Raw genomic sequence first — 13,893 nt, forward strand, 5'->3', positions numbered from 1 at the left:
CTGGGGGGGGGGGGATGGGTTAGCCTGGTGATGGGTATTAAAGAGGGCACGTTCTGCGTGGAGCACTGGGTGTTATGCAGAAACAATGCATCACGGAACACTACATCAAAAACCAATGATGTAATGTATGGTGATTAACATAACAATAAAAATTTAAAGGAAAAAAATCTTAGCAGCTGAGATACTGGGACAAAAACTATAATATTTTTAAGTGTTTTCATACATTACAAGAACTTGCTGTTCATATAGATTAAGCCAACTTATTACTAATTATCAATTGTATTTAATTCTTGGCTAAGGACTAAGTACGTTTACTATACTTTATACTGATGTTTCTGTCCATGGCCTCTCACCTCTGTGAGACCACTCGCTCCTTGAAAACAAGGACGGTGAGTCCTAATTTTCTTTATTCCCTGGGCCCCACATGACACACACCCTTGAGAACCAATGAGGACGCTCACCTGAGGATGAGAACACACGCAGCAACCAGAGAGTAGGCCAGAAGGGTGCCAATGGACATCATGTCCACAAGTGCCTTCAGGTCAAAGAGAAATGCCATCACAGCTATTGGGAAAAGAACAGAATGGTAAAAAAAAAAAAAAAAAAAAAAAAGACCTATGACAAAACTCCATACAGTTGATAACTTCCAAGTCAGGGACAACCGGCATTTTTATGGTTCCAGTATCCATGATAAATCAAACAAACTATAGGAAATATATTTCTCACAGCTAAAAAGATGATCCTTGGGTCATATAAACTGCTAGTAAAACTTCAAAAACCCTCAGCCATCTATCAAGTATAAAACACATTCTACTTTGGTTATTTAAAAAATATTGGCCTGACAAAGTGAAAACATTCTATGACAGAATACTCTCCCTTGATGTTTCAAAAGAAAAACATGGCTCAGAAATACTGGCTAACTCTTTTTAAAACAACCATTAAAAAATTCAAATGGAAGATCTTTCATTACAGATGTTATATAATCATTTCAACTTCCATCCGTATTTTGAATTATGCCACATACAAATCAAAGTAATTTCCAGTTGAATTATGTTTCCCATAGAGGCAAAATTCTATGTTGGGTAAAATTCCACACTCCGAGAAGACTGACTAGATTTGAGAGATGAATCGATGTCTCACACTCAAATCTCAGTAATGTTCTGACGCAAAATATACTTTTCCATTTGAAGAGTGAACTTGCACCGAGCAATTTTTTCTCCATTGAAACATCAAATAGTGATGACTTGACTTGCCCACATAGTTGTCCCCTATCATCCTCAGTAGAAACACCACATTCCATTCACATGCTGTTCCAGACATCTCTTAGCAAGCTTTATATCTCTGTGACCTCAATTTATCTTTGATCCAATAATCCTCTGAGACAGAGGAAATGATATAGGTTTAACCAAATGCAGTGGCCAGAATTTGACTGGTTTTGACCCTGAGACCAGCAATTTCACATGGTCTGACCTGATAAGATTATGCTCCTCATTTTATAGACAGGCTAACTTAGCATAGTGACAACTATGAGGGGGCAGTAGAGTTCCAGGTAAAGTCTAGCTGTACCCTACTTCCCCATGCTCCTTCTACAGTATCACATGGTTTCTTTAAATACATCTCATGCCTTACTTTGAAAACCTTCTGTTGCTAATATAGTTATACATTAGATTAAAATTACAATACATTTTGTAAGAACCACAAGTAGCAAAATAAGTAGCCAAGACAGAAGAAAATGATTAATTGTCCAGACAAGCTCTCTGATCTAAGCTAAAAACAAGCAAAGTAAGGCGAGGGAGTACAAATAACAAAAATATAATATTTCAGAATGTTAAAAAAAAAGCCTTCTGCTACAATTATCTTCTGTTAGTTATTAATGTCAATATATTAGGCTGCCAAATTAAATTCTTCCTGAAGAAAGAAGGATACATTTTTTAAAGCTCTGAATACAAAATAGAGTATTACTGGGCAAGATTTCACTGGGGAAAAAAGTAAACGTTTTTATGGAATAAATAAAGTATGTGATCCTTCGTCAGGATTTATAAACTTTTTAATAGCATAATCCACTGTTTAATAATAAAATGGGCTTTAGATCATCTAGTGCAACCTTCATTTCATGGGGGCAGAAATCTAAGCAGTAAGAAAATAAGGGACTTGACCTTCTAATGTATGTCTAATAAAGTGCCAGATTTATTAGAAAACATTGACAAAGTGAAGGTGCTGAGGCAAATACTTTCCGACTCTGAAAAAATACCATTTCATACATAATTAAGCATTCTCACTCGTAATTTCCCCTAAATTGAGTCTCAACCAAGTTATCAGTTTTGGATTGAATTTCTACTACCAAAATAGCTTTAAAAAGCTTGATGAAGTCTCTCTCTTGCTTTCTCTAACAGGACCTTTAAGGCCATTCTCTCAGTCTGTAGAATCTCTTTGAAAATTTCTGCATGGAATAAGAATCTGGCCAATGGCATTTTACAAAGACGTTCTGACATCCCCAAAGGTGGGCATCTGGGAGTTTTTTGTTTGTTTGTTTGTTTGTTTTAACATGAGTTAAGTATCAAAACTGTTGAAAGCAAAAATAGATTCCTAATGGGGTCTAACGGGAAATAGTTGTTAGTAAGTCTTAGAGAACAGCGGTGGTCCCAGATGTGCATCTAGATAACCCCACACCAAGGAGAGTGATTACTACAGTCAAGTATCAGTTACCCTGACATTTCTTATGCTTAATTAAAAATGAGTAAAAATACAGTGAAGAACCATTACAACCCTCTGCACATTTGTTAGAAACCCAAAAGGTTAAAATAACAAAATAGTAACAAAAGTCCCCACGGGTCAGTTAAGAATGAATTTCAGTAGACCACCACCACCACCACAATTACCAGATCCCAATGCTCATAACCTCATTTATCAGTGATTCTTTTTCTTAACTTCCATGCACAGCAAGCAGACCCTCTTTATAAGTCCATGCATGCGCATAAAATGTTCAAGGCCAATGTTGAAGACTCCTGTGTTTGTAAAGCTTACCAGAAATGACCCCTGCCGTCAACGTGGCAGCAACTGGTGACTGCCTCTTACTCACTCTGCCAAGAAATCTAAACAGTAAACCGTCCCGGGCCATGGCAAATAGAATTCGGGGTAAAGGAAACATAGAGCCCAGAAGACTAGAACAGAAAAATTCATAATCCACACGTGAGTTATTGCAAGCATTATTCTAGACAGGTATACACAGGTAAAGACCGGACACACTAAAATGCAGAACCTATGCCAAAATAATTCAGAATAGGAAAATATTCACAAACAAGTTATTGACCTTTACGTAAATAAAGACAGAAAACTGCCTAACTTTACATTACTCTTCAGAATCCTTGATGGAGAAAAGATCCCCCTTTTCTTAAAAAAAGTCAACTCTCACCTGCCACTGCACCCGATGATAAAGTAGCAATTATTGGTGTCTTCGTTTTGGAATTGATTTGAGCTAGACATTTGAAAAGCAACCCATCCTCCGCCATAGCATAGATTACACGAGGCATTGGGAAAATGGATCCAAGAAGACTGAATAAAAAGCAAACACATGCAGTATGGCAAACACATTCATGCAAGATTACATCTCAGAACAGAAATTAAGTATTTGGATAAAACTCAGCGTCACAGCTCTGATTACAAAGTCTTGTTATTTTTAAAACGTGTTATGATTGGGCATTTAAAAATATTTGCCAATATTTACCATTGTGCTACTTATTATTCTCTTGCGGACATTTTGCCCAGCACACTTACCAGACTAAGCAATACTGCGAGCAATTTATGCATGCCCACAAATTATTACTGAATTAAAACTAAGTAATTAAGACTTAAGAAAACCAAACCCAATCGTCTCATTGAGGCATTTTTAGTGGCCATAACTCAGAAATTAAAATTCCTAAACTGATATGAAATTAAAGAAGGGATTAGGTTATTTAATTGCATGGTATCGTCACTTCATTTATTGGATAATTACAAACTTCTTATATTTATTTTATCATTATTTTTCCTCATATAGCCTGATATTTCATCAAATCAGTAATAATACCCAGCAGCATAAGATAATCAGGAGAGAAAGGGTAAAAAAAAAAACAAAAAAACACAACTCACTGTAAATTTAGTACATAGAAGTAGCCACGATTAAAAGTCAGGAACAGTGAATTTAAGAAAACGCTCTTTGCTTTAGATGTTTCGAATTTCTTGTGTGTTTACTGGCTGCACCATTCCATACATGACTTAGTTATAAAAAATAACCATTAAGAGAAAATACGTAAAATATTTTATTTTAAAAATTCATTTTCTTTCTCTTTTGATAAAGCTGGGTTGAGCTTGGCCCTGGATAAATCTTTGCCCTTCTATCTTCTTAAGACCATGATGGCATGATGTCTTCATAGTTCAGATCCTTGAAAGTACTTGAAATTATTCAGAATAAACCTCAAACCTCAGAATAGCAGATGGCTGAGAAACCGATGGGGGTAAATTTCTAATTGCTGCTAAATATTATCTTGAATGGAAAATAAACAAGACTTTGAGAAAGAATAAAAGCTAGGCTGATGAATTATATAAAAAGACTGCTTTTTCCAACTTTAGACTTTCAAAAAATTATTTTCCCTTTAAAAAATTAGCAGTTAGGCAAAGAGATTAATTTTCTCTTTGTAAGAATGTCCTACGGGATACCATGATATAAACTAGAATGAAATTATCTTATGGTCACATGTTAATTTGAAATGTGAGTAGCTCAGGGAACCTGAGAAATGAATTCTCAAGTATTAAAACAAGTCGCTACTGCAAATCTGAGTACTTGAGATGCAACTACTCTTTGCTTTCCACATAGATATCATATGAACTTCCACTATTAATTTCAGAATAGTAATTTCTATTTCTAGACCAAATTCACTCTGATGAGTACCAAGAGAAAAAGTCTCAGTATTTCACAATAAAAAGACATTATACTTAACAATGTCACAGCATATAGCCCGCAGTCACATAGACACGATATTATTTTAAAAGGCAGAAAATGTCAAGTCTGCATCTAAGGTCTTGGTTGTCTGTAGCACTATAAGTAATTCCACAGCCAGCCCAGAAACAAGCTAGTATAAGCATCCTACCGTTTTATAATACATGTATATATGAATATGCGTGACATACATGTATGTGTATGTGTTCGTGTGTATTGATGCCTTATACATTTCTACTGAAGCTTGGACCGTCATTATCTTGAAAAACTGACTTTTTTTTTTTTTAAAGATTTTATTCCTTTATTTGAGAGAGAGAATGAGAGAGAAAGCACATGAGAGGGGGGAGGGTCAGAGGGAGAAGCAGACTCCCCGCCGAGCAGGGAGCCCGATGCGGGACTCGATCCAGAGACTCCAGGATCATGACCTGAGCCGAAGGCAGTCGCTTAACCAACTGAGCCACCCAGGCACCCGAAAAACTGACTTTTAACTGATGGGTCAAAAAATTTTTATCACTTAAGATTTGTATGTGGCAATTCTGGTCAAACTATTCAGAGAAGACATAGTTGCATAATATATTCCTTATATAAAGATTACTTTTAAAACCTATAAAAGCAATTCTTTAAACACAGACTATTTGGCGGTATTGCCAACAGCCCCAGCATCAAAGGCAATGTGATCGATGTACCTTGTTGACAAAGCACAGAGAGAACCCGCCGCAACAACATATTTGGCGGGACCCCATCCAACATATTCAAATGCTACCGGAAGCGGGCTTTTCTCATCCAGGAGGTAGTATGGCATCATAAGTGTTAAAGCTGCAGAGACCCCAAAGTAGGCCATAAAGCAAACAAGCAAAGAAGTCACGATTCCAATAGGAATAGCTTTCTGAGGATTCCGGACTTCTTCACCTAAGGAGATATAAACAAAAGATTTGCATCCTTAATGAAACATTAATAGATACAACATGGATTCTCCTTCTCCTTCATAGTCATTTCACTCTGCTTTTGTGCCTTCTGTTTTCTTAGCTTGTTCCATGTATTCTACATGAAATTTTCTCTCTTCTTGAGAGTACTATGCTATTATACAAAATTCCAATTTCTAGAGGCAAAAAGAGAAAGCAAGAAATCATGCAGGTCGGTTTCCCACTTCTAGAAAGAAAAGACATGATATACCAGTGCTATTAAATATTTCAGGATAGTATGGCAGTCTTAATCTATTTGGAAAATGATTCATCCACAGAAATTAATGACTATCATAGCATTCTGTGGGCCCTTAAATAGGAATGCTTCCATAAATATGAAAATAAGACGTTTTCTACCCAATGCATGAATTTATATTAAACTCTGGCTTCAACACAAAAATAGTCCTTGAATCTTTCTAATAAGATTTGGCATTTGAAGTGTCCCAAAATGGCCAATTACAAGGCCATACAGTAACATGAACCCAGAAGAAGCATTTAGAGAATGATTCTGGTATGATTACTTTGTTGTACAGGATAAAGAGAAAAGAAATGCCACAATCTATTTTGTCCTACTAAAGAAGAGACAATTTACAAGCGTGATCATCATTTGTTACTCATTGTGATAGTACTGGAGATTACTTCCAGACTAAAGGTTAAGGACAGTAATTATGACTAACATTTATAAAATACTTGACAGCTTGCAAAGAATCTTTTATGTGTATCGTATCTTAAGTAACCTTCATACTGTGAGCATGAGGGGTAGGTCCTGGTTCTCCCCACTTTACCAATTAATGGAAACCAAGGCTCAGAGAGTTTCACGAAGTTTCTTTTTATCATATACAGAAGGTGTCACAGCTGGGGCTGGAACCAGCCCATATTATCCCAAATCCCACTCTTTCTTTGACCCTCTACTGCCACCCGTGGGTACTCCTATAGAAGAAGGAACACCCTTCCTTCCACATAGACCCAAGATTCTGCCCTTACCAGTTGTTGCAATGCAGTCAAATCCCACAAAGGCATAAAAGCAGGTGGCAGCCCCAGCCAAAGTTCCTGCAAAGCCATAAGGCATAAAGCCACCAGCCCCATAGATACTCGTTCCATTTTCAGAAGGCAGATCTCTAAGGAAGAGAGCAAGCACAATGCAAAGTCATTTTCATAGAAAACCATTTCTTGGAAGGCTATTGTGTTCACCAGCTCTTTGAAGCTAACATATATAAAATTAAATGTAAATCCTGATTTTTCTCACCCTGTCCTAGGGAATGTAGTGGTGTTCCCAACAATGGCACCCTCTGGGTTGTCAACATCAACTAGAGGTCGATCAATAATAGCATAAGCACAAGGCCCATTTTCACTCTGGCTAGAACTCACAGCCAGGCAGGATTGTGAGAGCAGAGACACCATATATGGGCCCTGCTCTGAAATAAAGACATAAAACCTCTTCTCATGGACAGTTGGGCAGGCTGCACATTTAAAAATTTTACAAATAAGACATTTGAAAAGATGAAATTGAATTCCCTAGGCTTGGTTAATAATATTGAAGTTGGATATTTTATTACATGTTAAAAATTGTATAAAACCAGAAGTTCCTAATTCTTTGCTTCAAAAGAATGGCTTCAAACAACATATGTAAAGAAGAACATGTAGTTATGCTTCATGTAAAAGACATTTCTGTAACCTTACTTTATTTGCCTATCAGAATATTAATATAAATCTTATGATGAAACCTTTTATATATAATTATTACTAATTTAATTTTTGAGACTACCAGGTTAAAAGCAAAATGCAGGGACAATTCTGCTTATGCAATCAATAACGTTCTCCAAAAATCAAGGCCTGAAAATTACTAAAAGGCTGAAAGAATGCAATGAAACCAAAGGGTCCTCCCAAAGGAAGAACTAAGGGATGCATGACTCAAAGAGATCCATTGTTTTACAAAGGTGGCAAAGCTTTGGTGGGGGGGAAGAGGCATCCTTCCAATGGTTAGGATCTCACTTTGCTCTTCTCCTATACCTCCTACACAGCTTGAAGCCAAGAACAAGCCACTGCTTGGCTTCAAATAGCTGCTCAACAGTGAGCACACTTACGTATTTATATTTGGGGGGAGACTGGAAGAAGAGTCTTGGAATAGACCAGACCCTCAGAAATGTCTCCACAGCAAAAAAAAAAAAAAAAAATTGAGAACCACTGTTATAGAGGAAAATGTAAGACAAGAGCGGGCAAATTAAAAACAAAGACAAAAACACATTTAAATAAGAAGGGAAAAGCCCAAATATTATACCTGGCACTCGCTGATATATTTTTGAGAAACTCTTCACTAATCTTCCAGTTTGCCACATTTCCTTTCACAAACCCAGCAACCATAACAAAGAGAAGGACCAGGATATTAACAGCTGTGAAGATTTTATTCACCCAAGCAGATTCTTTTACTCCAAAAGATAAAAGACCTATGGAAAAAAGAATGGGTATTGTAATTTTTTTACCCAACTTTTAGTAAAAGCAATGGCATTTTGGGGCAGTTACAGGCTTTAGGATATTATTTTACCAGCATCCATGCATTGAACTTACATTTATCCCTTTCTCTTGCAAGTTCTGACTCACCTGTCACAAGATCTCCTGAATACAACCAACTTGGTTGCCGAAGGCAGATGGTGCTCATAACCTGGAGACACCACACTCCAAGAGATCAATAAATCTAGTAACTTTGGCTCTTATTATCAATGCGTAGGTAGAGATAAAGTAACTGAATTTTAATGCAATGCTGTTCTAAAAAAGCCAAGGTTAGTGGCTGCAAAATTTTGAAAATAAAAGCTCAATCATATGTCTGCTTCCTATGTACAGAATACATAAAATAATTCTTCAACTGTCTCACCAAAAAAGATATTTTTTAATTGATTCCCATTTTAATAGCTTTATTTTATATTCTGATTGTAAAAGTAATCAATTTCCTTTTCAACTTATTTGAAGACACAGCAAAAATATGAAGGGAATAAAGATCAAATATAATCTCTTCTCCAGAATTTCGGGCATGGACACACACGCAGACATACATACACATTTTCATGCTGACAAATAGATAACCTCATTTTTAACAACCACATACTCTTCTACAATATGAAAACACTATAATCCCTTATTTATAGACTGTCAGGTAACTCTTAGTTTCTTACAACTATAAATAGTACTGACATCATCATCCTTTATATAAATAGCTTTGTACACTTTCTAATTATTGCTTTAAAATAACGTTCTATAAGGTAATACCGTATCAAGGATATGTCCTTTCATACAAGGTTTTTGGTTCACGTTGTCAGAAATATTCTCCAAAAAGTTTGGCCCAATTGAAGCTGCACATTTTTTTCTATTAGGTTTTTCTATTTATATCAATTTGTAAGATTTATTTATATAATAATGCTATAAGCTCTCTGTCATGTATTGCGTATGTTTTTCCCAGTTTATCATTTACTTTTACTCTTAGGATTGACTATATATATATATGAAAGTTTTAGAACATAAATTTTTCCTCTTTAGTTTTTACCTTTAGAAAGATTTTCCCCAATATTAACTCCAAAACGTTTGTTTCCTTCTAGTACTTTCATGACTGCATTTATCGTGTGTGTGTGTGTGTGTGTGTGTGTGTGTGTGTGTGTGTGTGTGTTTTAGAGAGAGAGAAGAGAGGGAAAGAGCAGTTGCAAGTGGTGGGGGAGGGGCAGAGGGAGAGAGAGAATCTTAAGCAGGCTCTATGCCCAGCACAGAGCCTGACGTGAGGATCGATCTCACGACCCTGAGATCATGACCTGAGCGGAAATCAAGAGTCAGTCACTTAACAGACTGAGCCACCCAGGCACCCCTATCACATTTTTACCTTTAATCCATCTTATATAGGATATGAATTTATGGACCAAAGAAAGTTTACTTGTTACTTGTGATGAAGAGATTATGCCATATATCTCTACTCGCTTCTTCCACAAATCCCTATCACCCAGGATCAAATAAGCAAAATTACCCAAGTAGAGATGAGGAAAACTGAATTTCATTCTTCTACATGTATAATTTTACAATAATGTAATTTTTGTAGAATTTTACAATAATGTAACTATAATGAGAGAAAGGACGGTATAATTACTGGTTCCGTAGCACTAGAAACCACTATACACCTACACACTTTGGAAATACACTCTGTACACTATACCGCTATCTGCTTAGAAAATAACAAAGCCATTGTCAGGTTTTATGAGAATTTCCCAATACCCCATGTGCACTCTCTATTCTGGGATTAACGACCAATGAATATCTCAACTAAATATTGCAGCCACTTCCCTGTGTCTTTCATAAAGCAAAAGCTTCAACTGACAAGACATTTGGTATTACAATACGAATCAAAATTTATAATCAAAGGTTTTGATCTTCAGAGATTCTAGGGACAAAGTTATCACATGAGCTTAGCCTACACTTAAAAACACACTGGTCAATGACATGGGGCAATGATGTAGGCCAAGGCCTGAGTCCTGCCACAGGCTTTCATGATTCTAACTGTGTCACAGCTACATGCTTCTCATCACTTAGAGATTAAAGCTGAATATATTAAGATCATTGAAACTATCCCTAAATAAAATATGACGTAACTAATTCAATGTTAGCTAGGCTGTTTAGAAAGCAAAACAAATGAAATCTATCACCTGTTGAGAAACAATTGTTGTAATTTTCCTTGACATTACAGGTATAATGCCAAATATTTCAGAGCTATAAATTTTGTTCATGTTCCTAACCCTACAATAAATGACTAACTTTTTAAAGGATAAAGCTACTTTTTAAATCATAGAATTTTACAAGTAAAAAGTTCATGATAGAAAGATATTTTTGTCACACCTTTGTAAGCAAGGGAGAAAGTAGCTGGAGATAAGGCTGGACAGGAAAACAAGGGGCAGATTATCCAGGGGATATCAGGTAGGAAGTGAGAATACAGTATTAATTCTTAGTGAAATCCTTGATTGGTTGAAGCAGGAGTGCAGGTGAGAATGGCAATCACAATAGAAAATGTTTACATAATTAAAATAAATATAAGGTGGCAGCAAGGATTAACTATGCCTACAAAATAAAACTGTCTGCCATCTAAGTGCTTCCTATATACTGGGCAAGAAGTCTTTACAAGATACACACTGATATCCCCATTTTATGGATGAGCAAACCGAGTCACAGAAAGATTATGCCACTCAATGTTCCAAAGATAGTGAGTGGCAAAGTAGGACTGAAAACCTGGTTGTTCTGATTCTAATTACTGTGCCTTTCTTTCTAAACTACTATGCTGGGGTGCTTGGGTGGTTCAGTCGTTAAGTGTCTGCCTTCGGCTCAGGTCATGATCCCAGGATCCTGGGATCGAGCCCCACATCAGGCTCCCTGCTCGGCGGGAAGCCTGCTTCTCCCTCTCCCACTCCCCCTGCTTGTGTTCCTTCTCTCGCTGTGTCTCTCTCTGTCAAATAAATAAATAAAATCTTTAAAAAAAATTAAAAAAAACAAACTACAATGCTATATGACTATAAAATATGGGAAAATTCTAGCAACAAGTATGTTTGTCTACATAATGTCTACATTAAAAAATGACAGGTGGTTTGAATATGCTTCCTTTTCAGCTAAATAACTACATCACATAGATGAAGGCATGAATAGACAGAAATCCTTCTAGAACTAGTATGCTTGCAAATATCCTTAGTTGAGGCTAACAAGATAAAATAAGGCCAAAAATTATACATTCTTCCTTATTGAAACTTCACTGCCATTCCTGCAAATCTCCAATTGGTATTATAATGATGTGCCTTATTTTATTCTTTAGTGCATTCCAAGTACCATTTACTTAAAAGTGTTATTTTTACTGTTCCATAAAATTTAGATTTATTTTTAAAACAGGTCAATCACATAAGAAAAAATGTGATTCCAGCCAGTGACGAGGCCCACAGATACCCAATAGTAACCTAAACATATAAATATGCCACCTTGTCTTGGGAACTCAGTCCCCAAATCCAGTGGTAACTTATTTTCCTGGGATAGTTAGTCTGGCTCATCTCAGGGTGGAGTGCAATTGGCTTCCTTACCTGCTAGAAGTAATATAAGGCACACAGCAAAAAAGTCAGGATACTCTGCAAGGCCGGTATAATTCATTTTGAAGTATGTCCTGAAAAACTGGCCAATCTGTTTGCTAAGAAGTTCATCAAAGGTGCCACTCCATGCTCTTGCAACACTTGATGTACCTTCCCAAAACACAGAGCATTCAGAGAATATACAAGTCACTGGGAGAAGATGAACATAACACCCTTTGCTATTCTGTTCCAGGATGAACAAGGTTTAGCTCAGACAGAATTGAAAATTTGAATCACATATAAAATTATCTTGATAATTTTCCAATTCTACATTAGTAACCAATCACGTCCATAAGTGAGGAATCAGCTAATTTTATGTGCATTAAAGAACTATGGTTTTTGTTTTTTTTTAGAAGCAGGTTTCCAAACTCACTCAGAAGCATATTCAGAGATGAAGCAGAATCACTGCATTTTGCAATTAGGAGACACTTTAGAGATGAGATAAATGGGACACACAGGGATTGAGTAATTCACTCATGATCACACCATCACTAACTAATGCAGACCTACAAGGATCTCTGCCTCAGGAGCACGCTAGCTCCACCATTCCACACAGATTGATTTTTTTTTTGCAACATACCTATCACGTAAGATAAAATGAGATTCCAGCCGGTGATGAATGCCCACAGCTCTCCAACAGTGACATAAGTGTACAAATACGCAGACCCAGTCTTGGGAACTCGGGCCCCAAATTCAGCATAGCAAAGGCCTGCCATCACGGAAGCAAGGGCAGCAATGAGGAAGGACACCACGATACTGGGACCAGAATCTGCTTTGGCCACCTCTCCAGCAAGGACATAGACCCCAGCACCAAGAGTGCTTCCAACCCCCAAAGCAATGAGGTCCATGGTGGATAAGCAGCGGCATAATTTGGAATCTTCTAGACTATCCAGAGTGACGATTTTTCTCCGGATCAGACATCGGGCAAAAGAGAGTGCAGCTCTGCAGGGAATCATTCTGGAGAGAGTAGCCTGGGGAAGAGAAGGGTGGAGGTTAGAAGCACTTCGGGAATCATCATCCCTCCAAGGATTGACCCAGCTTCTCAGCAAAGGTACGGCACCGGCACCATTCTGTTTTTGTTCTACTTGTTCCTAGAAAGGGAGCCTAGAGCAATCCGAGAGAGGGTGGAAAAAGTCAAAGCTGTGAATTTCTTAGAGTTCACTAATCATACATGGCCTTTTAAAAGGGACTGCAAAGAATGGCTTATTTGGGGAACAAAGGAGTGGAAGCTTTGGGTGATTCAAAAGATTTGCCATTGTGGTTCATTTGTGCTGCTACAATTTTTAAACACTGGCTGATAGAAATCTCTTCCAGGACACGGCTCATTTGTCCTCGCCACAAACAAGGGGATGAATTACCTCATTTTTTCGTCAATCATTCATCTGACTCCTATTTTTTACGCCTTATTACGTGCCAGGGATTGTGCTAAGAAATATGTCTAGAATGGTGTGCTGCGTGTTTACGGTCTCCAGCTTAAGGGGCTTGCAGTCTAGCTATTGTCTACTAGCAGGTAAAAGACGCCATCATTATGTTGTTTTCATTTCAGTCTCTTTCATTTTAATGTGAAACCATGTGAACATTTTAGAATAAAAAAAAATTCCCCCCAAAACATACTTGGATTTTTCTAAATAAAACTGCTAGTCGGCGATGCTTTGGGTATGAATTTGTGGTAAAACACACATGCTTATTTACATTTACTTGAGATTTCTAAATAGATAAATAAGCCCCAAGTCCATGCAAAATATGATGTGTTCTTTTTTAAATGCAATGAGTAAGATAGAAAGACATTCTCCCCATACCCTACAGGCCCAAACAACCTAACACT

The 13,893-nt window shown here is 37.1% G+C and overlaps 1 protein-coding gene across 3 annotated transcripts in view; it reads right to left on the reverse strand.

Moving 5' to 3' along the window:
- Positions 1–13,893, reverse strand: part of SLC7A2 (solute carrier family 7 member 2) — a 66,725-nt gene that overhangs the window by 11,346 nt on the left and 41,486 nt on the right. For 2 of the 3 annotated variants that reach the window (XM_025886298.2, XM_073902359.1), the window contains exons 2-8: positions 12,649–13,039; positions 12,024–12,179; positions 8,216–8,381; positions 6,922–7,055; positions 5,662–5,884; positions 3,413–3,552; positions 462–564 (exon numbers count right to left, since the gene is read on the reverse strand). In XM_025886298.2, coding sequence (XP_025742083.1) covers positions 462–564; positions 3,413–3,552; positions 5,662–5,884; positions 6,922–7,055; positions 8,216–8,381; positions 12,024–12,179; positions 12,649–13,024 — 1,298 coding nt within the window. In that variant the 5' untranslated portion in view covers positions 13,025–13,039. Of the gene's footprint in view, positions 1–461; positions 565–3,024; positions 3,162–3,412; positions 3,553–5,661; positions 5,885–6,921; positions 7,056–8,215; positions 8,382–12,023; positions 12,180–12,648; positions 13,040–13,893 lie in introns of all 3 variants that reach the window. The other variant, XM_073902360.1, reaches the window with a different exon arrangement.

This window comes from Callorhinus ursinus, unplaced genomic scaffold (assembly GCF_003265705.2).
Source record: "Callorhinus ursinus isolate GAN/ISIS: 27379988/994484 unplaced genomic scaffold, GSC_fseal_2.0 scaffold17, whole genome shotgun sequence".
Lineage (NCBI taxonomy): Eukaryota > Metazoa > Chordata > Mammalia > Carnivora > Otariidae > Callorhinus > Callorhinus ursinus.